Raw genomic sequence first — 27,142 nt, 5'->3', positions numbered from 1 at the left:
CGAGTCAGGGAGCTCTGGTGTGCCAAATATTACTCTTTCTTATCGTGAGGATCAATTATGGAATGGTTATCAATGCTTAACTATAGAATCAGCTTGCTGTAGTTCTAAATTAAGTGATGTTCCACTCCCATGGTTCTACAGAGATTATGATAATGCTACATCTACTGATTACCTTGAGTTGAGGATATGCTGTGATGAAGGATCATATAATGAAAATGTGCTAGTCAATTTGTATGATTTATACGTCAAATAAAATAAACAAGCAGAATTGTAATAATTATTGTTTATTTAGTTCCTAATATGCATAATTTTAGTTAGAGCCATCATCAATTTTATTTTTTTAATTTGTTGATATTAATTTTATTGTGATCATAGATACAATAATTATTGATAATACGTTGAGACTCCACCTCTTTTCAGCGGCAAAATAAAAAAATGAGCAAGACTATTTTAAAAATTAAAATTGCATGGTTGTGCATGTATAATGAATACATGCATGATGCATTGCATGTATTGATTCACAGCTCTTGTTGTTTCACTTTGCAATGTTATTATTTAAATACTTTGCCTGATAATCTATCCCTGATAAACAATTTCAATACCCCATACTCAGTGTACATATAATCATAATCTGCTTCATTTCCTTTTTAAAGTCAACACCTCAACATTATTCTTTCACTTTACAAGCCTAGACAATGCATGTATTGATTGCACGTCGAGTAGCAAATAAATAAAGTGCACACAAACAAGCCTGTCCATTGTGCTGGTTGTAAAGATGGAAAACAAGAATTATATACCAACTGCTCCTCTGTATGATTGTGCTGATAATCATGGCACTCAGCTGAACCAAGCCTCTTCACAAATACTACATGTTACCAATGATGCAAGGCATCAAGAATCAGAGCTTGGTGACTATTCTCGTCTCTCACATTCTGGGTCATTATCACAACAGCTGCCGGTATCAAATCAAAAGCCATCAAGCGAATCTGCTCAGCTTTATGCTGCACCTTATGAAGTTTTTAATAAAGAATCAGATAATGCAAGATCTGCACCGAAAGTTAGCACTGCAATCTGTCAGCAGGAGACTGCTTGGTGCAGCACTATAGAGAAGGTGTCACTTTTTGTGCTACTAATACTCATCTTGATCTTCTTGGTCAGTATATTGGCTGTGGTGTCATCAAAGAATGGTACAAGTGGTATATATACAGGTAGTAATGGCCCTGGCCTAACTCTTACAAGTCACAATAATTGTACTGATAAGTATAATGAGGTATTGCTTGCTGTAAACCAAATTTTAGATTTAAAATATTTGTTTTTACATCCAGCCTCGTGTCGTGACATCAATCGTATACCTAACAGTCCTTCAGGTTACTATTCTGTAAACACTGATAAGACTGTGTACTGCAATATGGAGGAGTTGTGTGGAGAGGAAGGAGGATGGACAAGATTAGGTTATCTCAATATGTCTGACCCTACACAGAATTGTCCTTCTAATTTTGAACCTGAAGAAAATAATGGCATTAGGGCCTGTAGAAAAATTGAAAGAGCTGCTGGTTGCAGTGCTTTGAATCTTTCGACAAATGGCATTCCATACACTCAGATTTGTGGTAGAGTGATTGGATACCAAAAAGGCAAACCTGATGCTTTATACCACAGCACTAAAGAGAGCGAAGGTATTGATTCCTATTATTTGGATGGTGTCAGTATCACACGTGGGTCTGAATCTCGTGAACATATTTGGTCTTTTGTAGCTGGACAGACATCAAGTGTTTCAACAAATCTCGATTCAAATTGTCCTTGCAATAATGGATCTACTGTTAAAGTTCCAGATTTCATTGGAGAGCACTACTACTGTGAGTCAGGAAATAACTCCCCAGAAACAAGTAATTCTAAATTTTACCCTGATCCATTGTGGGATGGTAAAGATTGCCCTTCAGTTGAATCTCCTTGCTGTACATCAGAAAATCTCCCATGGTTTCATAGAGTTTATGATGCTTCATCTTCCAGTGATATTGAGCTAAGAGTTTGTCGTAGTGCAGGTCAAAGTAAGGAAGACATTCTTATTGAATTGTATGAGATTTACATCAAATGATAACTATTTCATGCATTTGTCTTTTATTGGTAGCTAGTGAAAGTTTTGTTGATTGCCATTTAACATTTGAGTAGTATATTTTAGTTCCATTTTAAAATAATAATTAACTATCATTTGTATGTGATTCAGACAACTTTAATCTCAGTTGATATTTTGTTTGTTTTATGTTATAATGTTGTTGATGACATGTCATGCTGCTTACTTTATAATCCCTGATAAACAATTTTGATTTTGTATGGTGCTACAAAAGCAACAATTTATTATTCTTTCAGTTACAGTATGTGTTATGTTTTATTAATTTCTGTAATTATTGTTTTGGTTTAGTAACTATTATAGTTATTACCTGGGCCTGCGCAACCGGCTCTTTTATTCTTTTGTGTGCATCCATTGTCTATCTTTGCATGTGCTATTTTACTTCTCTGGTTGTGTACTGTTTTGTTACAAAGATAATTTCTTTTATAAACTGAGAATTGTTATCGGTCACTATCGTGGTCTGTTCACGTGTTAGTACACAACAGTATGGCAAACACATTAGTGTTGAGTAACAAATAAAATGTGCACCCATGCAGCAACACACTGTGAAGAAGGATCAATGAGATATACATCAAATAAAATAAACAGCAGATGACCTTTAAATTGTAATAATAATTGTTTGTTTAGTTCCTAATATGCATAGTTTATGTAGTTAGAGCCATCATCAGTATTATTTTAAAATTTATTGATTTTAATTTTATTGTGAATTACGTTAAGACTCCACCTCTTTACACAGTGTGATTATATAGTAGCTAGTGCTGCATTTCCTTTTTGAAGACAACATTATTCTTTCACTTTACAAGCCAAGACAATGCATGTGTTGATTGCACATTGAGTAGCAAATAAATAAAATGGTTGTAAAAAAGAGAAAACAAGGCTATACTCCTCTTTATGATTGTGCCGATAATCATGGTACTCAGTTAAACCGGTTGAATCATTAGTTTAAATAATGGTAGCTACTCATTTGACCACATCAAGGTTTAGATGTTTGCTCATTTTTACATCTTTATGTTGTTGTAAGTTGTAACATGTGCATATGTCACACTGTTAACTTTGCCTGATCCTAAATAAACTGTCTTTATCTTGTATGTTGCTGCATTTCCATTTCAGCCATACAATTTGCTATTCTTTCAGTTACGGTAGATCAAGTGACTAGTCGAGTAACACATAAATGAAGTAAACACATGCAACAAGACAGTTATTAAGTAAGCGCTAGAGATGGAGAACAAGAATTACATACCAACTAGTCCTCTATATGACTGTGCTGATAATCATGGTACTCAGCTGAACCTCCCCTCTTCTCAAATACCACAGACAGTTGATGATAATGTAAGGTATCAAGAGTCAGAGTTTGGAGACTATTCTCATCTCTCACATCAGTCTGGCCCATCATTGCGTTCAAATCAAAAATCAACTGCATCTGCTCAAGTTTATGATGCGCCTTATGAAGTTCTGAATAGGAAATCAGTTGATACAAGAGATAGTGCTGCTAAATCTCCTCAATGTACTGTAGGGAAGGTCTTACTTATCATCATATTGGTACTCATACTGCTACTGCTGGTGAGTATACTGGCCATGTTGTTTTACTTGGCATCAAAAGTTTCATGTAATTGTACAATTGCAAGCAATTATACTGGTGCAAGTGCTGGGCTCACCAATGGCAATTGTACAGCTGAAAATAATGTGACTCTTCTCCAGAGTAAAATGGATTACATTTCAGAACAGAATACCAACAACTCATTGCTTCTACAAGACAAAATGAATTCTGTTTTGAATGAGATTAAAGGGCATACCAATATCACCAAAATGTCTGCAGAAACAATTCTTCAATTACTAAATACTACAATCTTTAATGATATACAACAAACGGTTGATGAATTATTGGAGTTACAGCATGGTGTCTCTTTCTTTCATCCTATTTCATGCGAAAGCATAAAAGAATTGCAACCCAACAGTCTAACAGGTTATTATTACATCAACAGTCGCAAAATTTACTGTAACATGGATGAATTATGTGGACAAGAAGGAGGATGGACAAGAATAGCTTACCTTGATATGTCTGATATTACACAAAACTGTCCAGAGGAATTTTCTGGCTATGTGAACTATAGAGTTTGTGGATTACCATACAATTCTAATGGTACATGCAGGTCTGTAAAGTTCTTAACAGGTAACAAAAGCTATACTCAAATATGTGGTAGAGTACTTGGATACCAGAGAGGTACAACAGATGGTATTAGGAGCAACACAAGCATTGATTCTCCTTACCTTGATGGTGTTAGCATTACACGTGGATCACCTCGTGAACATGTCTGGTCTTATATAGCTGCATGGAGTTCAAGTGTAGCAGCAAGCTGTCCCTGCAGTAATGGTAATGCTAATGCTAATGTTCCCAGTTTTGTTAGAAATTATTATTATTGTGAGTCAGGGAGCTTTGGTGTGCCAAATATTACTCGTTCTTATTATTGGGATCAATTGTGGGATGGCACTTTTTGTTCAGGTATTGAATCAGCTTGTTGTGAACCAAAAAACATCACGCCACCCCCATGGTTCTACAGAGATTATGGTAATGCTACATCTACTGATTACCTTGAGTTGAGGATATGCTGTGATGAGCCATGGACCAATGAAGATGTACTTGTTCGTTTGTATGAGTTATACGTCAAATAAAATCAACAAGCATATGACCTTTGAATTGCAATAATTATTGTTTATTTAGTTCCTAATATGTGTAGCTTATGTAGTTAGAGCCATCATCAGTTTATTACCCTTGTTTTTTTAATTTGTTGAGTCTTACTGTGAATTGATCTTACGTCGAGACTCCACCTCTTTTCGGCGGCAAATTTAAAAATGAGCGAGACTATTTTTAACCCTTTCAAAACTATTTTGTTTCTCATAGTTACAAAACATTATGGCCAGAAGTAAGTTCCACCTCAAATTCATTATCTTTTAATTATTTATTATATATTTCTCTTCAGTAACTGAGGAGCTCATTAGAAGAAGATCAGAACACAATAATCTTGAAATAACGACACTAGAAGAAATATCCCTACACCAACAAGATATAGAGAAGTATTGAATGACTCCATTTTATCATCATTATTATTAACTTTCTTTGCAACATTAGGATTGAGCATCTGGACAAATGGTGCCGAAACCTTAAGATACTCTACCTTCAGAGTAACCTCATTCCTAAAATAGGTGGGGCCCTTTAATTAATAATTAATTAATTAATGATACACATAAATTATAATTGTTTATGTACATGCAGATTATTCATTTTGTTATGTTCCTACAGAAAATGTCGGGAGGCTTAAATATTTGGAATATCTTAACTTAGCTCTTAACAATATCACAAAGATCGAAAACCTCTCAGGTACATGTCCATATAAGGACATACATGTACATGTCCATATAAGGACATACATGTACTGTCCATATAAGGCATACAATGTACATGTCCATATAAGGACATACAATGTACATGTCCATATAAGGCATACATGTACATTAACTGCAGTACATATACACACAGTACATGTACATGTACAGGTATATATACATATAAAATATATGTACATGTACGTGTGAATTTAAGTTGTATGTACGATATGACTTTGTTTATGTTTTGTTGTACTGTCTTGTAAGTATTTGTGTCATCATGTTCCTTCACATCAGAGGGAGAGAGGAAGGTCACGTATTGTACTCGTATTATTGTTTATTAGTTTATTTTAGTATTAATTTAACTTATCATTAATCCTTGACACCTAATATACGATTGTACATGTATCTATAATTATTTTTATTTTTAAAATTACCTTTTCCTTATTTTTAAGGTTGTGAGTCTTTGCAGAAATTAGATTTTACCGTTAATTTCATTGGAGATCTCTTGAGTATAGAGTCTTTAAAAGTTAACGAACATCTAAAGGAAATGTAAGTGCATTTGTAATCTTGTTAGTCTTGTTTGTCATTCTCCTCCTCCACCTCCTCCCCCTCTCCTTTCTCTATAGTATCATAATGTCACTGCATCTCTCTTTGGCCTTTCTATATGATTTTTTAGTAACTTTAAAAATTCGTAAAAAAATTCAAAGTTAATTGGAATTGGCTCAAACTTGCTACACAACATAAGAACATGTATATGCATCAGATAAAATTATAAAAATGGAGAATTCTCACCTTTTTATTTTTGGCGAAATTTGGCCAAAATCCCTGTACTATAGTACAGGGACTTTTACTCAATTTTGGAGCAACTTCAAAAATTCGTAAAAAATCCAATTTTGATCGGAATCAGCTCAAACTTTCTACACAACATAAGTACATGTATATGCATCAGGAAATGTAATAAAAATGGAGAATTCTCACCTTTTCATTTTTGGCAAAATTTGGCTGAAATCCCTGTACTATAGTACAGGGACTTTTACTCGATTTTGGAGCAACTTCAAAAATTCATAAAAAATCCAATTTTGATCAGAATCAGCTCAAACTTTCTATACAACATAAGTACATGTATATGTATCAGGAAATGTAATAAAAGTGAAGAATTCTTTCCTTTTCATTTTTGGCAAAATTTGGCCCGAGACCATGTACTATAGCCCATGGTTTTTGACCAACTTTTGGAGTATAAAATTAAATTTTGATTGGAATCTCCCTATAGCTACCTCACTGGTAATCCTTGCACTGACTATGAAGGATATCGTGATTTCGTAATTGCTACATTGCCTCAGCTCCAGTGGCTTGATGGTAGAGAGATCACTAAATCTGAACGAATCACTGCTCTTCAAGTAAGCGACCATTGAACAAATAAACTTAACAAAGTCATCACATTATCATCACATTATCATTGTACATGTGCATTAGTACATAGCACTATTAGAATACAGTACATGTACATGCACATTTAGATTAGTGTACAGATATTCCTTATGTACTGTACAAACAGTGTTAGCTCATTTTGTGAACATGTACATGTACATGCATCTTACACGTATGTATGATACTAGTATTAATACATTTATTTCTACTCTACACACACACACACACACACACACACACACACACACACACACACACACACACACACACACACACACACACACACACACACACACACACACACACACACACACACACACACACACTCACACACACACACATTCAATTTGATATTAATAGAAGCTCCCAGAGTTAAGACAAAGTATAGAGAGACAGCAGCTTCTTTATGAAGAAGAAAGGGTAAGTGTTATGCAAGAGTTATTGACTTTAAGTTGTTTGTGCGACCAAATGTTATTAATGAGTTTTTGTGGTAATGGTAAGGTGTGTTCTCAGCTTAGCTCCACCACAACATTCCTGTTATTGCTGACTCAATACTTGTCAGTTCTCAATGTATATTGTATCCATTGTATACTGGCCATGAGCATTCATTAATTTAGTTGTTAAATTATTGTAGGAAAGAGAGAAGGAGAGAGAGGAAGAGAAGGAAAGAGATAAGGGCAAGCCTGGTTTTAATTCCCGATGGTACACTGATCCTAATGCCCACGTTGGTCCAGAGAATGGAGCAACAACTAATAATAAAAGAGACACTGAGGACAATGAAGATGAAAAGTAAAGACTTACACGTATACTTGTATTGCTGATTTCATATTGACTTAAGTTCAGGCTCTCTCAGCTTTTTATGTACAAGTAGATGTGTACATAGTTTAGTAACACTATTGTATTTTGTTATAGTTTTATGAAAGAGCCTGTATCACATACTCCTGAGTCACGTATCGCTCTTCATAAACATCTGTCAGAGAAGAGACAAACAAAGTATAATTGGCATAATATTACTTCAAATTACTCCACATTTTCCTCCTCCCTCCTCTCTCTCTCCCTCTCCACCCCCCACTCTCTCTCTTTCTCAGGACGCAAGAAACCAAACCAGTTCAGAGAGAGAGAAGGTTAGAGAGAAATGGTGTCATGCTTAACATCAACGAGGGAAAGTAAGAGCTCGTTGTACTCACAATATTATCCAAATTGAGCTTATATCTTTAGATATGACTTTCATCTAACGGAAGATGATAATAATAATCAATTTGTACTTGATGTTTCCTGCCCAAGGCAAGTGTATATTTACCTTAATACATGTACATATTTTAATACTTAATCATTTATACATACACTTATGTCTTAAGTGTACATCCTACTTACTTAATACTTGTGTTTATTTTCCTTGTACCAATTTACAGTATCATTATTAACTGCATGTACACATGTTATTGTTATCATATTAGGTTCATGGATTCTTCTCTTGTTGATTGTGAGGTACATCCAACATTTGTCAGAGTTCTCATAAAAGGAAAGGTAATTACACTTTACTTCATCTTGTAATGTACATGCACATGATTGTCATCTTTGCACTTACACTATCATTTCAATACACTTATCTACACCTCCCATCCACTTCTCTCCTACTTTAACTACTTCTCTCCTTCTTTCTCTCTCCTCTCTTCCCTCCCCCTCCTCCTCTTTAAACAGATCCTACAGCTGGTATTACAAGAAGAGGTTTCTCCTGATCAAAGCGAAGCTAAGAGATCACAAACAACTGGTCACTTGTTGGTGACAATGCCTAAGGTATGCTGTTGGCAGATGTGACCGTATTCATCCGTTACATGTGTTACATGTAGTCCAAGCCTGTTCTTAGACCCAAAAGGAATGAGACAATGACTAAAGAATCCAAGAACAAGGAGAAAGACATCGGAACAGGACAAGCCCAGTCAGACTTGCTGTTAGAAGTGTCTCAGGACAAACCGTCCATTTTTAATATTGTGAAAGAGAGCGAGACACATGTTATTAGTGACTCCCCTCCTCCTCCTCCTCTTAAACCTGTATCAGATGATTTTATTGATGATCCTGATGTTCCTCCTTTGATCTAACTTGACACGTGAAAACACGTGGTATACCGCATTAGGCTCCTGTCTCTAATTAAACGTATAAAATGGAGGCAAAAGAAGGCAAGAAGTCTCTTTCAAAGGGAACCATAGTGTCCCCCTCGACTCTCAAGCCAGTTCCATTCGCTTGTAAGGACGTGCTGGGTAGTTGCCGGTCAGTGGATGAGTTTAATAAGCTCAACAGAATAGGAGAAGGCACTTATGGAGTCGTTTACAGAGCTGAGGATAAGAAGTCTAAAGAAATAGTCGCACTGAAAAGGATCAGGATGGAGAACGAGGAGGAAGGCCTCCCTATATGCAGCGTCAGGGAAATAGGACTCCTCCTGAGCCTCTCCCACGAGAACATAGTCCAGCTGAAGGAGATTGCTGTTGGCAGAGAACTAGACAACATGTTTCTAGTCATGAACTACTGTGAGCAGGACCTGGCTAGCCTTATTGATAACATGGCCTCTCCTTTTACTGAGCCTCAGGTTAAATGCATCATGCTCCAGCTGTTAGAGGGACTCTCCTACCTTCACAACAACCATGTCATACACAGGGACCTCAAAGTCTCCAATCTCCTCCTAACAGACAAAGGGATTTTAAAAATAGCCGATTTCGGTCTTGCAAGAACTCTTGGTCGTCCGCTAAAACCGCTGACACCCACGGTTGTCACGCTCTGGTACCGAGCACCTGAGCTTCTTTTCGGCAGCCGTGAGTACAGCTGCTCACTGGATATGTGGTCAGTTGGATGTATATTCGGCGAACTATTGCTCAACAAACCTTTGTTACCTGGTAAATCTGAAGCAAATCAAATAGAACTAATAACTAATTTAATCGGTAGCCCAAACGAAGGTATATGGCCAGGGTACTCTAAGCTACCACTCGTCGCGTCGCTAGAGATCAAACGGCAGCCGTACAATAACCTCAAGGAGAAGGTTTATTGGATATCGGAGACTGGGCGGGGCTTGTTGAACGATTTATTGACTTACAATCCCGAGTATAGGATGAGTTCTTCGAGAGCACTAAGGTGTAAGTATTTCAATGAGAACCCACTGCCTGTAGAACCGAGTATGATGCCAACGTATCCTCATCTTAGAAACACTAAACCACAGGTAATGTTTAATATATATCTCTTCCTCTTAAATCATTTTTGCTTTCTCTCGCCATCTTCCTTTTCACTACTCTTTCCTTCTGCTTTCTTTAGGTTCACAGAGCTATTCCTGTTGATACTAGACCAGCAAAAAAACAGCGCATAAATTAAAATATTTTGACAATTATAAATAAAAAATATCTTTGCAATTATTATGTTGTTATATAACAATATTCACTGCTGTCCCTTTGTTGACATTGTGCAAAAGTTTGTGGGTGTGGCTCAGCTTAACCCGCCTTGTGTGTCAGCAGTTGATATAAAGTTGAAAATTATCTATCAAAGCTAAAAGAAATTGTAGACTTGTTGTAGTACTCGGTCGAGTCAGTAGTTTAAGGTTAATCTGGTCATCATGCAGTTCACTATGTTCTTACTATTACTGGCTCTTCTTTCTCTTGGAGTGGAAGCTGCAGGTAAGCCGCTAGTCACTAGTTTATCAGAGCTATCTTTCTACTTGTAGTTCCAGAAGTTGTTATGGGCCCGTCTCTTCTCAACGCTTTCTTAAACTCAACAGTGAACTTTACCTGCTCTGGCAGAGGCCCAAACTCATCATCCTTTATTACTACCATTCAATGGCGAGTCAATTCTGCTATTCCACCATCCGACGAGTTTCAGGTTGTGCAGGCAAATACAAGCGAGATCGGCTACGCTTTCTCTACACTTACCTTCACTGCAAAGCAGGAGCTCAACAATAGCTTAATACTCTGCACAGTATTTGCCGTCAATAAACTAACCTATCATATTGAGAGAATTGATTCTCCTTTGGCTTACCTCAGGATACAAGGTAAGTATCATTAAACATGAGAGAGTGCTGTACTACTGTACTCAGTGCTGTAGCCTTCCAGCTTAGCTGTGTATTGTCTCCAAAGCTTTTACTGTAAATGCAGCATAAAAATGAACATTTTGTTGTTTTTAGATTTCCTTATGTATATACGTGAGTAATGCAAGCTTTCACCAAATTGTAATAAGTCCATTATTATTTTTAGAGCAACTATTGTGGAATTCTGTTATTTGAATTTCTACCAGTTTATATTCCCTTGATTATTTCTCCCACTCAACGCACACACAAACAACCTCATCATCCATCATACAGGTCTATTAGCTCCAGTGACCAATCTAACTTTAAACTATGGACCCAACGTCTCTCTCCTCTCATGGGTACCTTCTTTTTCCCTCGACGGACTTGACATTGGATACAATGTCACCCTTAGCAATAGTTCTCACGCCCACTCATTCTCTCCCAGTAATGTGAACGGTTTCAATATAAGCACCAGAGAGTTTCTCAGCCCTTGCTCTACCTACACGTTCACAGTGCAGCCTTGGAATGGAGTAGGAGTGAGTCCTCCGTCTTCCTTGACTAAATTCTTTTCTGGTGGTAAGATAAAGAAGTCTTTGTTGTTAATCAAATCCATGTACATGGTACATGGATTCTACACTATCATAATTTGTATGTGTACCCGGTACTCTTTGCTTGGTAGATTATTTGGTATGTAGCTATGCCTGTATCATCCTTTCTATTGTACTGTGGATGTTTTGCATTCTCTCCATTGATTTCTATTACCTTATGCATCCATACAGTTCAAGTGGGAGTGAAGTGGGAGAGAGGCATAGGAGAAAGTAGGAGGTTAATATAAAGAGAATTAAGAGGCTTTTTACCCTTTTACTTTGATGAGCTTTGTTAATACAGCTGAATTATATAATCTTGTTCACAGTAGCAGCTGAATTATGTATCATTTTATGTTCTTGCCGCCATCATGGGGAAATACTGTATGATAATAATAATCTCTATTTCTTTAGTACCCAAAGCTCCAATGCTAAACTCTGTGCTGGTATATGACATAGCAGAACAAAGTGAAGGAGACATTGAAGCATTGATTCATTTTCCAGTAAGACACAGAACAATACCTATACAAACTGTTATTATTAGATTCAAGAGTCATCAATACTACCATATTGTATCCCTACACCCTATATATACTCACCAACTATTAATACTTACATGTGTGACATACTTTTCACATGGCATGGTGTTGTAATAACACCCTCAATATTGTGACTACTACTAATTTGGCTATCAAGGGATTTTACATTACAGCACTGATTTGCATACACATACTTTCTGTTCTCCTTTCCCCCTCTCTCTCCCTCTCTCTTTATCTAACTCTCAGGTGACTTCCAGTTGTTTTACAAATCAAAACATCACGGCAATTAGCAGCTCATTATCGAGCCATTACCAAACAATCCTCACTATCCCCGATAACAGCTCTCAAGTGGTTCTCTCCATACAAGGTTTACCCCCGGATAGGCTAATCTCGCTCGAGCTTACTTTAAGCAATAGGTTTGGAGGAGACAGTGTGGGAGGGATTGTGCTAAGTGAGTTGTTTGCATAAATTGTTGTTGTCCCTAGAGATGGCTTGTCCATCCTTGTTTTGTCTGATGACATACCTACAACATCCAAACATTTCATAATACATTAATTGAAATTAATGACATTCATTACTTATATTAATATAATTAGCTTATGTATTATTCATGAGATATGCCTTTTATAAAATCTGATATTCTGTCTATGTATAAAATTGACCCCCTCACTTGACATATGACTTCCTCCTTCTCTCCCCCCCCCTCTCTCTCTCTCTTTCTTTTTCAAGGTACCTATGACATTCAGAATGTTACTATTATTAACAGTACAAGTGATGAAGGGAGGATCTGCTTCCAGTGTTTATTATCAACCAACAGCTCAGCTCTGGGTTGTCACCTAGTGCTGACACCAGATCAAAGTAAGCATATAATACTAATACTGATCACTATACATGACAATACACAATGTATATGTAATATGACTCTAGTATTAGCATATTTTGCTGTATTTTGTAATGTTTATTATAGATTAAGATTATATCATAATATTATTGTTAATTTTAAATTATCTATGTATTATTATTATTATTATTATTATTATTATCTATTACAGGTCAATGCTCATTAGTACAGTCAGCAAACTTATCAATAATTCCATCGACTGACGATCCACAATCGTTCATCAGCTGCATAGCTGGCTTATACTCGGGTACTTATAGAGTCTCTGCTTACGATATTGAATCTGATGGATCTCCCAGTGATAAAAAGTCCCTCACTTTAACTGATGTGGCTATCAAAGGACTGTCATGTCCTTCACCAACCGGTAAGCAGTAGAGAAATGAAAGGAATGTGGCTTGGACAATAACAATATTAACAAACATCAGAGTCATACTCTGTAGTATTCATTTCATGTAGTTTGTATACATTCTTGGCATATGTTTGTCATTTCTTTTGTCCTCTTCCTTCCTCTCTCACACAAACACACACACACACAGTCGTAGTGAGTACTAGCACTACCACAGAGTACAGTGTCACTAATAGTCCAGAGACTGGTAGTGTGTCGGTGACAGTACTTGTACCATCAAATACTGGAGTGAATGATTCTGGTAAGACTACATGCATATCTTGTATTAGTGAATTATTTTAATGTTGTTAAATTAATGGTGATTGGTGGCTTTTAATTTTGGCTACCAAGCAAAGCGTGATAGCTTTAGTTGTTCTATTTTAGTAAATTGTCTTTCAAATCGTCCAATTCGATTGCTCTTAAACTATGTGCTATAGTGTATAATTAACTTAACGTAATCATTTTATTATTATTTATTGTTGTTTTATAGCTACAGTAATAAGGACTGCTGGCATACTAGTTGGAACATTTGGTCTAGTGATACTGATTGCAGTATCTGTACTAGTTGCTGTGTTTATATACAACAGATGCCATAGCAAAGGAGGTATGTCCATTTATGCCTTAACGACATAATTTTTATTATCATGTGTCATTATGATTTTTTCTATATTTTCGTGTATGTTTGCATTGTAATTGTTTCTATTAGTTTATGGGATAAATTGATAATAATAATTGTAGGAGTATGTTAATTGTTCTCTTTGCAGGAGTTCTTACAATCACTTCCGATAGATCTCAGTCAGTGCCTATGGACCACAGGTGAGAGAGAGAGAGAGAGGGAGAGAGAGAGTGGGGAAGAAAGAGAGAGAGAGGGGGGGAGAGAGAGAGAGAGAGAGGAGAGAGAGAGGAGAGAGAGAGTGGAGAAGAAAAAGAGAGGAGGGTGAATGATTTTTGAGCTATTAGATAGTATATTTGCTCCTTTTCATCCTTCTGCATGCAAAGAGCAAAGCTAGAATAATTTGGTTCTTTCTTTTATTTTGTATCAATCTTACTTCCCCTGTACACAAGGGTGGAGCTATGTCCTTTCATTAATATTATACTTTTCTCTTTTTCTTTAGCAGCAACAGAAGAGCTACTGAAACTGCTAGAAGCAGCACAGTAGACACTGATTCACCCGAACTGATGACAGTACATCCATCATACGTTAGTATAATAATCTATCCTATTATTTTATTCTATTTTTATTATTCTATTTATTGTTTATACTTTCATCACAATTCTAACTATCTTGCATATTTGATTAATAATACTGCACTCATAAAAATTCAAAACAGTTACATGAACTACTAGCTCCCCATTATTCTAAATCATAAACAATATACTTATCATTTTTGTAATTATATAGACGTCAGAAGTCAGATCTAAATATTCACCACAGCTGGTTGCCACGGAGCCGGTTACCATAGCAATGACTCCTCCAAAAGTACGCTTGAATGTTGAATAATTCATGAGTTTGTGTTATTATTATTATCATTATTATTAGGATAACGAAGGTGATGATGATACTATTAGCAAACCACCATTGAACAAAGTAAGAGAATGATTGATACAGTAGATTTTGATGTGGTCACGGCAGACTATTATAATCTTAAAATCAATTCTCATTATTTTATAATCTTTATTGTAGAGGCAGATATTAGTCCTCCAGCAAGACAGTAAAGCCAGTAACAGTAGATCCAGTTCAACTAGCAGCGGTAGTGCTGAGTCCTTTCCTCCATTGAGATACACTCGATACGGCAGTGGAGAGTACGACCATCTTACTGGCCAAGAAAACCAAGTACGATGAATCAATTTGAGGCTCTTAACTATAACATATACAGCATCTTATCCATTATACCAGTAGATCCTTGTACTGTACATTATAATGGACATTGTAATTGTATTATAGTGTAGCTCTATACCACACACACCAGTACATTCCTTTAATACTATTCATACATTGTGCCCTTTGTACTTCTCTTGTTATTACTATGATACTGGAGTATGAGTATGATGTGCATTATTCTGTTAATTATCTACAGGAGGCTACCACTGTACCGGGACAAGCTGCCGCTCAACTTGATTCTATAGTCATCGATTCTAAACCTTATTATAAAGAGAGTGATATATTGTAATGAGGAGTAATGAAGAGTAGAGATCTTCTTGCACTACCAGAACACAGCGTCTACACACACATATACTATTATTATTATTACTATTATTATTATTATTATTATTATTATTATTATTATTATTATTATTATTATTATTATTATTGTCATTCATCAATCTCTCCTTTAAAGACTCTCATTTCTTTCCATTATGTTGTCGTGTTGTTACTGTGCAACCTCCATCACTCAATCGGTCATTTTTAATTATAATAATTATTTAAAAATTAATAATGCTGAAATTTAAATTAGTGCTGAGTTAAAATCGTGAAGTGTCTCTCCCAAAGAAGAATGTTTTCATCCAGTCCATGGGAACCTGCATTCTTAATCTCCAGCTGCCAAGTTTAGTGCTGTAGGCTGAGCGCCATAATATCCAGGAAGCATATCCTTTTAAAATAATAGATAATATATTGAAGTATTAAAATCTTAAATAGATATTATATTGAAGATTATTTTGAATAATATTGAAGTATTTATTCCTTTATCATAAAACAGTTGCATGGTAATATAAAAGTAATTTATTATCTTTGAATTGTAAATTAATATTCAACTGTCACATAAAGATCATGCACATAGTATTTCAAAGTACAAACCTTGTGATTTTCCAACTGACGTATCAGCTAAAGCTCTATAATCTCCAATGTAAGCTAACATCCCAGTCTGCTTGAAGACAAAGGGAGGAGGAGGAGTAGAAGCTTTACGAGAGAGTGCTTTAGCTAAGTAACGGCCTTGTTTTTCAGCGACCTAAATAAAAATAAAATTATAATAAATAATAATTATTTATAAAACTGACTTGAGCAGTACAAGGCATGTCATTGCCGATTACAGAAGCACAGTCTCCAATGGCGTAGACACTGTCTAGTGAAGGTAACTTTAAATATTCATCGACTAATATCTGTGAGGTGTACAATGAATAAAGTAATGAAAAGAGAGAGAGAGGGAGATGTTCTCTATTTTCTTTGTCTTACTTGTCCTCGACTGTTCTTATCCACATTTAGATCATTAACAAAACTCCTGAGAAATAAAATAGAAATAAAATAATAATAATAGTCACTGTACAGTGTAGATACAGGTACCTTGGTGCTAGTCCAGCAGACCATACTACCATACCACAAGGCATCACTGAGCCATCACTTAATGTAATTCCAGTATCAGTCACTTCTACAGGTAGAGGAATAATTACTGCATCATCAAAAAATAGGCAAAAATTGGAGTGCATTTTCAGGCCAAATTTTGCCAAAAATGAAAAGGTTGGAATTCCCCATTTTTATTACATTTCCTGATGCACATACATGTACTTATGTTGTGTAGAAAGTTTGAGCTGATTCCGATCAAAATTGGATTTTTTTACAAATTTTTAAAGTTGCTTCAAAGTGAGTAGTACATTCTTAATTAATTTTTAAATTGACATACAAAAGCGGTTACTATGGTACGCATAACTTTTAAATCAAAATAACATTTGAATTATTTAATCCAGCTGCACCTCACAAGCTGCACCTGTCATCCTCTAATTGCTTACCAGTAACAGATGCTTTCAGAATTTGCATTCTTTCTCTTTTTTTAATTATTTTTTCCGTATACGAGCGAAGCTTTGTATCAAAGGAAGAAAGGATCTCATTTGCTTCAATTAACGTTATATGAACTGTGCTTCTTTCATCAGGGTACAACCGTTCAAGATCCTACAAGAGAGGGAGAGGAAGAGAGAGAGAGAGGGAGAGAGAGAGAGAGGGAGAGAGAGAGAGAGAGAGGGAGAGAGAGAGAGAGGGAAGAAGGAAGATTATAAAAAGGACTATAATTTATCTAATACATGTACAGTACAGTTACTGTGGAGGAGGAAATTTGGCATTTTGATTTACCAATTACTAGCAATTTGCCAAAACTTTTCCAGCTGTACTATATACAAATTATACATGTATGTACATGTACATGTAGTTCAGTTGTTATCCGTAGTACAACTATTTTTTAAAAGTTCTTACTTGTTGGAGGAAGTCATAAAACTCTGCACTAAACTCCACTCCAGTTGGTCCCCCTCCTACCACCACGAAGTGTAACAATCGTCTCTTCTCTTCTTCGGAGACGAGAGGCTGTGTTGCTAATTCAAAGTTAGTTAGGATCCTCTTTCGGATCTCACGGGCATCTTGAATCTCCTAGTAATGATAACAACAACAACAATAATAATTATAATAACAGTATCCCTTCCCCTCCAGCTGTAATAATTACTTTAAGAAAGAGGGCGTGTTCATTAACTCCTGGTATATTAAAAGTACTGGAATTAGCCCCCACTCCAATCACAAGAATATCGTAAGAGACCGGGTACGTCATAGATGGGTCCAGGGCACTACGACACTGGACAACTTTTTGGGCGTGGTCGAGATGAGTAGCATAAGACAGATGAAAATGATGTTCATCTCTAAAACCGGTATTACGAATCGGCTCAATAATGCTACGAAATTCTAGGGTACCTAAAAATAAAAAATAATAGTAAAAAATATTTTAAAATATTTATTTATAGTCTGACCTACTGTAGTGCTTGCGAGGAGAGGCGTGAATAGGAAGTGGTTTCTTGGGCTGATGCAAATGACGTCAAATTTCTTCTTATTTACTGAGCGGAGGACAGAATAGCTGCCCCAGCCGCAACCAAGGACGACTATTTTTTGTCTTGCTGCCTTTGTGCTAGCGGAACGGCTCAGTCTAACTGAGAAGCATAAGCTAGAGCCTCGAATAAATGAAAGTCCTTTGGAAGACATTTTGAGTGGGCGTTACCATAGGCATAGACACTAAGCCACACTAGGGACATGCACATTATTCTTTTTTTCAACCCTATAATTCTATTCTTCAATTCTCTTCCTCAATCCCATTATTCTCTCCTTTTTGGCCCATTATTCCCATTATTATGCTCTGATAATACCAAAAATTCATTTTGATTATTAATATCATCATTCATGGTTATATTGTAACACTACTGATGACTCAATGTAATCCTCAAGTGAATTACTTTGAGTGTCCTGAAATCTGTTCAGTATTATTTCCAGTGGAGTTACTCATTGCTGTTGCTGTAAAGTGCTGTTAAATTGTACTGTACTGTTTGCTGATGCTGACACATGCTCATGCAGTATTGAAAGGGTTAAATACTGATCACGTGATCCAGGCAGGCAAATTTTAACCCATTATTCTTTCTCTAAATTTCCCACCCATTATTCCAAAAGAAATTCCCGAATAATGTGCGTGTCCCTAAGCCACACCCATACAAATTAACTAATTATTATTTATTTTTTATAATTAAAATTTTTGTAAAATAAAATTTTTAAAAAACACACAAAAATATCAACAATATTCAATTACAATAATAATAATGACTAATATTAAAATCTAGCCATTTTAAAGATAATAATTCTAATTAATAAGAGGGAAAGGAGCCAGTGATTGTTTGGTGTCCATCCAAAGTGAGATGGCCAACTCCCTGCACTGCCTTGTTGCTTCATCCAGGGTTATTCTCGGCTCATGGATACAATATATCTCATTAATATAACCAGGGGTGGTCCCATCAGTCCCACCTTTAATGTTCCTAAGGAAATAAAAGCATTTGAAATACAACTATTTTTTCCTACTTTATATTCAGTAATGGGTTCTATTCTATATGTACATGTATGCTAAATTATTTTAACAGAATGACAACTTAATTTTGAATGATTTGCAAAATATATAGAACCAGCAATAACAGCTATGCTACATATAATATATTTGCTTTGAAATATACGTTAATATAATATGCATCATATATGTACAGATGTATGGGTTATATTATGCATCATAAATGAGGTAAAAGGAGGGAGGGATTGCAGCTGTCAACTTTACCTATAAAATGATCCACAGAGCACACCAGGTGGTTCATCAGGATGAGCTTTTATATTTATAGGAGTGAGCATCTTCAACGGGACCTAAAGTCGTGTAGGTATATTATTAGTAAATTGTTAGTATACTCACCCCTAGGTTAGGATTAGGTGTACTGAACCACATGCAGTAAGTGTAGAGGAAGTCGTTGTCCAGCCAAGTTTGAGATGAGTAGCCATTAGATACGTAACTCTGAGCCTTTCGAACCATCATCCACATCTACGAAACAAGGAATGACGATTTTGATGTCTTGATGATATGCAGAAAGTTTAAGCCAATTCTGACTTCAGTTTTTCGAGTTATGAACACTTTTTAAAAACTCCAAATTTCGGATAAAATCCCTGTACTATAGCCCATGGTTTTTTCCGAAAAATGGCTCCGAAATCACTCCCAATTTTTATTACATTTTTTGATACATATTGATGTACTTATGCTGTGTAGAAAGTTTGAGCCGATTCCGACTTCAATTTTTCAAGTTACGGCCATTTTAAGAAAACGCCAAAATTCTGAAAAATACCCTGTACTATAGCCCATGGTTTTTTCCAAAAAATGGCTCCAAAATTACCCCCAATTTTTATTACATTTTCTGATACATATTGATGTTTTTATGCTACGTAGAAAGTTTGAGCCAATTCCAACTTCAGTTTTTCAAGTTATGAACACTTTTTAAAAACTCCAAATTTCGGATAAATCCCCTGTACTATAGCCTATGGTTTTTTTCCAAAAAATGGCTCCAAAATCACCCCCCATTTTTATTACAATTTTTGATACATATTGATGTTTTTATGCTACGTAGAAAGTTTGAGCAGATTCCGACTTCAATTTTTCAAGTTATGACCAATTTTTAAAAACTCCAAATTTTGGAAAAAATCCCTGTACTATTATAGCCCATGGTTTTTTCCAAAAAATGGCTCCGAAATCACCCCCAATTTTTATTACATTTTCTGATGCATATTGATGTACTTATGCTGTGTAGAATGTTTGAGCCGATTCCGACTTCAATTTTTCGAGTTATGACCACTTTTTAAAAACTCCGAATTTCAGAAAAATACCCTGTACTATAGCCCATGGTTTTTTTCAAAAAATGGCTCCAAAATCATATAAAATTTCATGTACCTTTGATCGAAGGAAGTCTCCTGGTGATTGCTCTTTCTCAGCTGCTCGATCTATCACATAAGCCGTTACCTGTATACATGTACATGTACATGTATTAATATAGTATCATGTGGTTTCTGTTCTTACAGAATCATCAATGATTGTTGGTGATGTCAACTCGTCAAATGATCGATCCACAAAGGCAAAGTGAACCATACCTGGATACTCCATTCCCAATGTATTGACAGTTAGTTAAGGAGTTGATACCATTATTATTATTATTATTATTATTATTATTATTATTATTATTATTATTATTATTATTATTATTGTAGCATAGGAGGATATCCAGGGAAAGGTAGGTTAATTCTTGCCTTCAGTCCCAGATAGTCACCATAGTCCAGCTTCAGTTTACTGGAGAGTCTCATTAGACGTGAGACCACTGCCTTTTTATCATACTCTGCTACCTACAGGAGGAGAAAAACATTTATTTTAAAGTTGTACTATTCTGTTAAACAAATTGAAATAATATTAGTAATAAAAGGATTGAGATTTGAAGCAACTTACTCGTGGAGTGAAATACAGTTCTTGAAAAAGGTTAATCAGTTGATCCACCAGTTTCTCCAATACATTACAAACCCTGAGAGAACAAACCATGTTAATTCATGATAGAAATATTGAAAATATTAAATGATATATGTATACGTACATATATAAAGGAAAAACACCCCATATACATTATTAGGCTATCAGTCATTACTTAGTTATTTCTCTCTCTTCCTTTTGCTGTCTGTCTATGCTTTGCTGTATCTGTAGCTCCTTGCATTGGGCCCATGTCTTCACTATTCTCATTGTAAACTGTTTCAACTGTTCACTGCCAAGGGCCTATGAAGTAATAGAGAAATGCATGAACAATTAATGCTTTAATATAAAGAATATCAATGATATTAGTAATGATCAATATACTCACTTTTGATTCTGATTTGGAGCCTTCAATAATCTTCCTACAAAACAAATGTCAAATTAGAAAAATTTCTAGTATAAATAGTAGGCAATTTTCACATAGCTTTAACAAAAAAGACATGCATGTACATGCATATATTTTCTACCATATATAATGTACATGAGTTCACACCTTTAATACCATAATATATTCATACCATATTCATATGTGAATCAAAGGTTACTCACTTCATTGTGTCTTCTAAAGTGTCATACATGTTTTTGCTGCTAGTGCTTGAGTTTTTGATGCCATTAATGATTGCCAGGATATTCTTTAAATGAGACAGACCCTGACATATTGTAGCTGCCAAGCCACTGGAAGGAGACTGGATAATATTAGAAAAAATTAATATATACATAATTTTAAATTCACTCCCTTACCTCTGATATTAGTACTATTACAATCTGTGGGAATATCTCCATACAGTGGATCATGTGTGGAGTGTAGTGTGACTGGTTCAATTGTAAAAATACCTTCTTCTCATAGAACTGCAATAAAAATATATACAAGCATAAAAATTGAAGAGGTTAGCCAGCTATTTTTTGTACTGATATACTTATAATTATTTAAATGCAGCTACACATTAAATGCATAAAATAATGTTTAAATAATCAAACATTGCAACCAGTGACAAATTAAATTGAACTCAAGCCTTATATTAGGATATTGCTTACCTTCTCCATGCATCTTTGAAATTCTGCTGCTTCAAAAACAGCTGGATCCAACCCGTCGTCAAGATGTCCTTTCTTTCCTCCAAGAAAAGCTTGTTTTAGTTTACCACCAAATCCTTTACTTGGATGAGCTGCTAGGGAATGGATACCCTAAAAGTGAAATATAGACTTCAGTAATAGTATAATGTATGTATACAGGGTATTGTGTCAAAAATGGCAGGGATAAAATTCTTCATTTTTATTACATTTTCTGATACATATACATGTTCTTATGTTGTGTAGAAAGTTTGAGCTCATTCTGATCAAATTCAGATTTTTTTACGAATTGCTAAGTTGTTCAAAAATTGGAAAAAATAACTTACTGGTATATCATCATCTGGTGTTTTATACTATACATAAAAGGAGAAAAAAAGAATATTAAAATACATAAATAAATTCCTTTACAGGTGGAAAGTCGTCTCTACCAACTCTGCTCCTCTTCCCTCCCTCCCCTCCCTCTGGTATCGGTATAGCCCCTGTAGGTAGACTAGCAGCTGTTGGTGGTTGCTCAATGTTTGGTGAAGTGGTTGGAGTCTGATAGGGTGTACCTCGTTCCTACGGACAAACACAAAATGATAAATACAATATGTACATGTACCTGTACCTCTGGAGTTTGTTGCTGATGATTCTCTTCCTCTTTCTCTGCAGTTACTAAAATAGATCGTAATTTTAATGGCTTATCAGTCAAAATTTTGACGTTGATTTAAAAGCTTGTAATAATAGTACTAAGAACTTAACAAGAAAGCTATAAGTATATGTACATGTATAGTCTGAATATTGTATATAATTACATTGGATAAGGTGATCTTTATAACCATTACAGCATGTGAGTTACATTGTTAAAATAAACTATTTGACATACATGTACATGTACACAGAAGATACCTTGTAAGAATGGGTCGTGTTGATACAAGTTGGTTGTCATTAGTATCAATAGCAACAGATCAGCAGTTGGCAGTTGAGGTGACCTCCCACATATTGCAAGGACTTTAGAACCAACCAGTAGCAATACATGCTTCATATTGGGTATACCACCACTAGAGAGAGAGGGGGAGAGAGAGAGAGAAGAATTTGAAATTATTATTAATACTGTATATAGCCAGGTATTTAAATAATTATCATATAATTATGTTCACATTAAACTATTAAATGGCTAACTTGAGTGATGAGTTCAAACAATCTTCAGCCAATGAAATACACACGTCTTGTGCTGCATTTAACTGTCCAAATACAATGTGTTCCACTGCCTACAAATTCAACAACAATTAATTTTTATTTATTTTAAAAGGGTGTGTCTATCATACCTCCATTAGAAAAGCCTGTTCTTCGCTATAAAGTATCTCGTAGCTTTTCAATAAACTGTCCAACATCTTCCACTCCATAGCACGTTGCTGGAGGTTAGGAGAATTCATTCTTCGAATAAATAAATTAATAAATGAATAAATAAATAAATAAATAATAAATAAATTTGTTCATTATTTCTAATACAGGGTAGCTCCCTAATTTTGTAGACTTTATTATTTTTATAAATAAATAATAATAATGTTGTTGACCAATTTCAGTTTAAAATTATACTATAGAATACTAATAATATACTGCAATATGCAGACTAAATATACCAATAATATACTATGATATACTAGTACAGTATTGTACCTTCCCAACACTGGTCCATACAACAGTCCAATGATTCTGTTGAAAACATGAAGTTTACGGACAAGAAAGTCTTCAGACTCAGAACCGTCGCCATTGACAGCCACAAAGACATGTTCACCAAACTAAAGGAGAGAGAAAGAAAGAGATAATATAATAATAGTTAAAACTTACTTTTTTAAAAACTATTAAAAAGTTATCGTCAGCAGTAATAGAGAAGAGGGGTTTCTTCATTGAAGTGAGCACGTTCTGTCGAGAGAGCAAAAAAACAAACAAAATTCCAACAACAAATCAATACACTGTATAAAACAAGAAATTCCCCACCATACTTAACACTTGCAATACATTCTATGCATGTATGTATGTTTAAAGTAGGTAGATAAACTTAAAATTTTGCATGTTTAAATTTTGGTATTCACAAAAAATATTCCCACAATAATTCATTGAGTATATACTGTATAGCATTAAAAATTAATACTATCTTAATACCAATAAAATTAGAGCAATGTTTATAATGTGTATATTCATAAGTCGTTCGGGTTTTAAAGGAATGGTAAACTGAGAATATGTACAAGTGAATGGGGAATAGGAGTCAGTCATGTTGACCCAGTGTAACATACAAAGGATGTGGTGAGAGGAGCAAAGAAGGTAGTCAGTAATCCTCTCAAATCTTCCTCTTCTTCCTACAATAAATAAATAAATATAATAATCTTTTTTTCTTTTTCTCTCTGCCCCCACTCTTTGTCCAATTGAGTTTTCCAGTATCTCCATTCTCCTGTGCAGGTGCGCCCGGAGCTGAGAGTCAACCGAATAGAAGGCAATATCAGTGGCCTCGTTCATAACCATCAACCCCCTTCATGTCTGGATGAAACTGGCAAAAACTAGAACCAATTACAAGATACAGAGAAGGTTGCAGAAAAAAGTAATAGGTGGGGCTTGTTTAAATAATTGGGCGTGGTTTGTAAGTATTGGCCACACCTACAAGGCGTATCCCAAACAAAATGGCAGCTCTAAAGTTAGCAAAAGCAGTCCCCAGGGCCACTGTAAAAGGTTAATAAGTTATAATTTATGATAAATATTGTTTGACTGATAGTTTGTGCTATTATATAGACTATGAACCTGCTGAGAGAAGCTATCATTCTACAGTAATAGTAGGAGACTGTCTTTATATGTGGGGTGGGGATAAAGGTGGCCATCCTAAAGAACACAATACTGAGATAGAGAGAAGAGATTCATCATTTGTGGAGGTACTTCACCTTCCGACTGGTAGGTGGGAGCAGAAACCTACCACTGGTGATCCTCCACTGGGTATCATTGGTTATGCAGCTGTTGCTATTGGGAATGAGATATTCTATTATGGAGGACATTGTAGTCATTTCCACTATGATGATAATGCTCTGTACAGTTTAAATGTTGATACTCTCAAATGGAGGAAAGTTGTACCTACTAATCCTAAGGATGGTCCTGAGAAGAAGAATGGGTGTGGTATGATTGCTATAAAGATTGAGGGAGAAGATTACCTTGTAATAATTGAACCATATTCTATTCATTATTTTAGAATTGCTACAGGTAAATTAATAACTTTAATTAATTGATTAATTAATTAATTACTGTAGGTCAGTGGATCTCACCTAAAGTTACTGGAGATGATATTACTGAAATTATACACTTTAATTTGATGTCAGTAGATGATACCAGTGCTATTGTACTTCAAGATGATCATAATGATATATCAAAAAATTCTGTTTATCGTCTTACCTTTACTAAAGGATCAGTGGTATGTGTATATAATAATAATCATGATAATTAATAGATAATGAGTATAATATGAGTAAAATAATTAATTATTAGTCTCATTGTACATTTAGGTTTATGCAAGGATTTTTAAAAGAAATGCTATAGCTGATGACTTGTGGTTTGTGCCTTGTCATCATAGTGTATTACTGAATAGTCCTTCAGGACTAAAACTATTGGCTATTGGTGGCAATGAATGTGAGACATTTGATATTAACAAAACTAATTGGAAGAAGGTAGAACACATTATGATAATATGTACATACTTACATTATACATGTGTATATGTCATATAACATGTACTCATAGTCACATACATACCATGTACATGCACATTATATCATCATCATCATCATCATTATTATTATTATTATTATTATTATTATTATTAGGTTGATGTTCCTGAATCAGTCAAAACTAGAGATGTTCATTCTCTATCAGTTTGGAATGAAGATACAACCAATACTTGGATAATAGAGTTTGGAGGAATATGGGATAGGCTATTACTCAGTCATACAAGATTCCTTAATATCAGTGAGTATAATAATAATTACTGTACAGCAATATTTGAATTACTTATACTGTTAATTTAATATATATCATCTTGAGTGGGTGGATCAAAGTTACCACAGGTGCTATATATGTGATACAGTTGCATGTAGCTAACCACAAGTAACTGTATAAGCCTTTTATCTTTGATACAGGCACTAGCTGTTAATTTTTAAATAACTTTTATATTAATCAATAAAAGAATAAGCTCAAGCGATACTATGGAAGCCAGTGATAAGCAATTCAACAGAGCACTCGGGCTTCACGATATCCTCCGGTAGTAGGCTTGCAAGCCAGACCATTCCCTAGCCTACAGTCATTGGGGTGGACGGCAGGGGTTCATACCAATGACTGTAGGCTGGGGAATGGTCTGGCTAGCGAGACTAATCCTCGGGTGGCTTGTCATCATCAGTCTGAGACTGTTTACAATGGCACTGCCACCAGCTATTGTGTGTAGTTGACCATAGCCCGTTGAGTGTTGAGTCTATAACTCCTAATCTGTCAGAATTAGGCGGGTTTGGATCACTTTATTCACTGGTAACTACATGGTTCTTCATTTGTAAACTAAAGTGATGCTTCTTTCAAGTTCTTTGAATGAGGAGGACTGCTGCTTGTCGAGGTAGCCATTTTCTCTTCTTGCCATGTGCTAGTCTACTAGCTACTGTGCATGCGTATAACGTAATCCGCCCACTCAAAATGATATATATTACCTATAACACGCCTACTCGGGCTATATCTGATTTACAGGCACCTCCCACTCGGGCACTACGCGCCCTCGTGGTCAGTGCCTGTAAATCAGATACAGCCCGAGTAGGTGCGGTATATCTATTACATACATGTACTCATATACATGTACAA

The 27,142-nt window shown here is 35.4% G+C and overlaps 6 protein-coding genes across 8 annotated transcripts; 4 read left to right on the top strand and 2 right to left on the bottom strand.

Moving 5' to 3' along the window:
• The first annotated feature begins 4,998 nt into the window (after positions 1-4,998).
• On the top strand, positions 4,999-9,041 carry LOC100634723 (protein tilB homolog). Its single transcript, XM_019993246.1, has 14 exons — positions 4,999-5,046; positions 5,104-5,197; positions 5,253-5,326; positions 5,424-5,501; positions 5,962-6,058; positions 6,780-6,906; positions 7,298-7,357; positions 7,572-7,726; positions 7,850-7,930; positions 8,026-8,103; positions 8,156-8,221; positions 8,395-8,464; positions 8,639-8,734; positions 8,788-9,041. Exons 1-14 carry the CDS (start codon positions 5,037-5,039, stop codon positions 9,034-9,036), a joined length of 1,335 nt encoding a protein of 444 aa, XP_019848805.1. The 5' UTR covers positions 4,999-5,036; the 3' UTR covers positions 9,037-9,041.
• Positions 9,042-9,083: 42 nt separating this feature from the next.
• LOC100634598 (cyclin-dependent kinase 10-like) lies at positions 9,084-10,329 on the top strand. The gene is made up of 2 exons (XM_003384154.3): positions 9,084-10,145; positions 10,238-10,329. The coding sequence occupies exons 1-2, from the start codon at positions 9,099-9,101 to the stop codon at positions 10,292-10,294; spliced, it is 1,104 nt and encodes a 367-aa protein (XP_003384202.3). The 5' UTR covers positions 9,084-9,098; the 3' UTR covers positions 10,295-10,329.
• A 112-nt stretch (positions 10,330-10,441) lies between these two features.
• Positions 10,442-15,777, top strand: LOC109580254 (uncharacterized). Of its 3 annotated transcripts, none has more exons than XM_019993245.1 (15): positions 10,442-10,593; positions 10,641-10,964; positions 11,274-11,555; positions 11,978-12,066; positions 12,349-12,553; positions 12,832-12,960; positions 13,155-13,364; positions 13,537-13,647; positions 13,876-13,989; positions 14,150-14,201; positions 14,501-14,585; positions 14,788-14,865; positions 14,926-14,973; positions 15,070-15,219; positions 15,464-15,777. In XM_019993245.1, the coding sequence occupies exons 1-15, from the start codon at positions 10,533-10,535 to the stop codon at positions 15,554-15,556; spliced, it is 2,031 nt and encodes a 676-aa protein (XP_019848804.1). In that variant the 5' UTR covers positions 10,442-10,532; the 3' UTR covers positions 15,557-15,777. The 3 variants fall into 3 exon arrangements, with proteins under 3 accessions (XP_019848804.1, XP_019848803.1, XP_019848802.1); XM_019993244.1 differs by having other exon boundaries at positions 13,146-13,364; positions 14,504-14,585; XM_019993243.1 differs by having other exon boundaries at positions 13,146-13,364.
• On the bottom strand, positions 15,758-18,822 carry LOC100634472 (internal alternative NAD(P)H-ubiquinone oxidoreductase A1, mitochondrial-like). Its single transcript, XM_019993247.1, has 9 exons — positions 18,108-18,822; positions 17,810-18,051; positions 17,566-17,736; positions 17,109-17,268; positions 16,666-16,750; positions 16,558-16,603; positions 16,383-16,484; positions 16,183-16,333; positions 15,758-15,976 (listed from the first exon to the last, which is right to left on the bottom strand). Exons 1-9 carry the CDS (start codon positions 18,334-18,336, stop codon positions 15,849-15,851), a joined length of 1,314 nt encoding a protein of 437 aa, XP_019848806.1. The 5' UTR covers positions 18,337-18,822; the 3' UTR covers positions 15,758-15,848.
• Positions 18,823-18,940: 118 nt separating this feature from the next.
• Positions 18,941-24,819, bottom strand: LOC105316748 (Hermansky-Pudlak syndrome 1 protein homolog). The gene is made up of 22 exons (XM_011411896.2): positions 24,680-24,819; positions 24,562-24,624; positions 24,116-24,190; positions 23,945-24,066; positions 23,593-23,701; positions 23,447-23,535; positions 23,174-23,325; positions 22,893-22,939; positions 22,694-22,843; positions 22,612-22,638; positions 22,253-22,399; positions 21,959-22,066; positions 21,767-21,903; positions 21,546-21,579; positions 21,336-21,460; positions 21,143-21,215; positions 20,924-21,042; positions 20,723-20,813; positions 20,597-20,665; positions 19,574-19,699; positions 19,445-19,527; positions 18,941-19,154 (listed from the first exon to the last, which is right to left on the bottom strand). The coding sequence occupies exons 1-22, from the start codon at positions 24,785-24,787 to the stop codon at positions 18,983-18,985; spliced, it is 2,226 nt and encodes a 741-aa protein (XP_011410198.2). The 5' UTR covers positions 24,788-24,819; the 3' UTR covers positions 18,941-18,982.
• A 35-nt stretch (positions 24,820-24,854) lies between these two features.
• On the top strand, positions 24,855-26,328 carry LOC109580219 (uncharacterized). The gene is made up of 5 exons (XM_019993155.1): positions 24,855-24,991; positions 25,052-25,510; positions 25,558-25,718; positions 25,810-25,971; positions 26,128-26,328. The coding sequence occupies exons 1-5, from the start codon at positions 24,943-24,945 to the stop codon at positions 26,326-26,328; spliced, it is 1,032 nt and encodes a 343-aa protein (XP_019848714.1). The 5' UTR covers positions 24,855-24,942.
• The last annotated feature ends 814 nt before the right edge of the window (positions 26,329-27,142 follow it).

The sequence above is a fragment of the Amphimedon queenslandica genome, unplaced genomic scaffold (genome assembly GCF_000090795.2).
Source record: "Amphimedon queenslandica unplaced genomic scaffold, v1.1 AMPQUscaffold_13500, whole genome shotgun sequence".
Classification (NCBI taxonomy): Eukaryota; Metazoa; Porifera; class Demospongiae; order Haplosclerida; family Niphatidae; genus Amphimedon; species Amphimedon queenslandica.
This window is presented reverse-complemented; position numbering and strand designations above follow the sequence as displayed.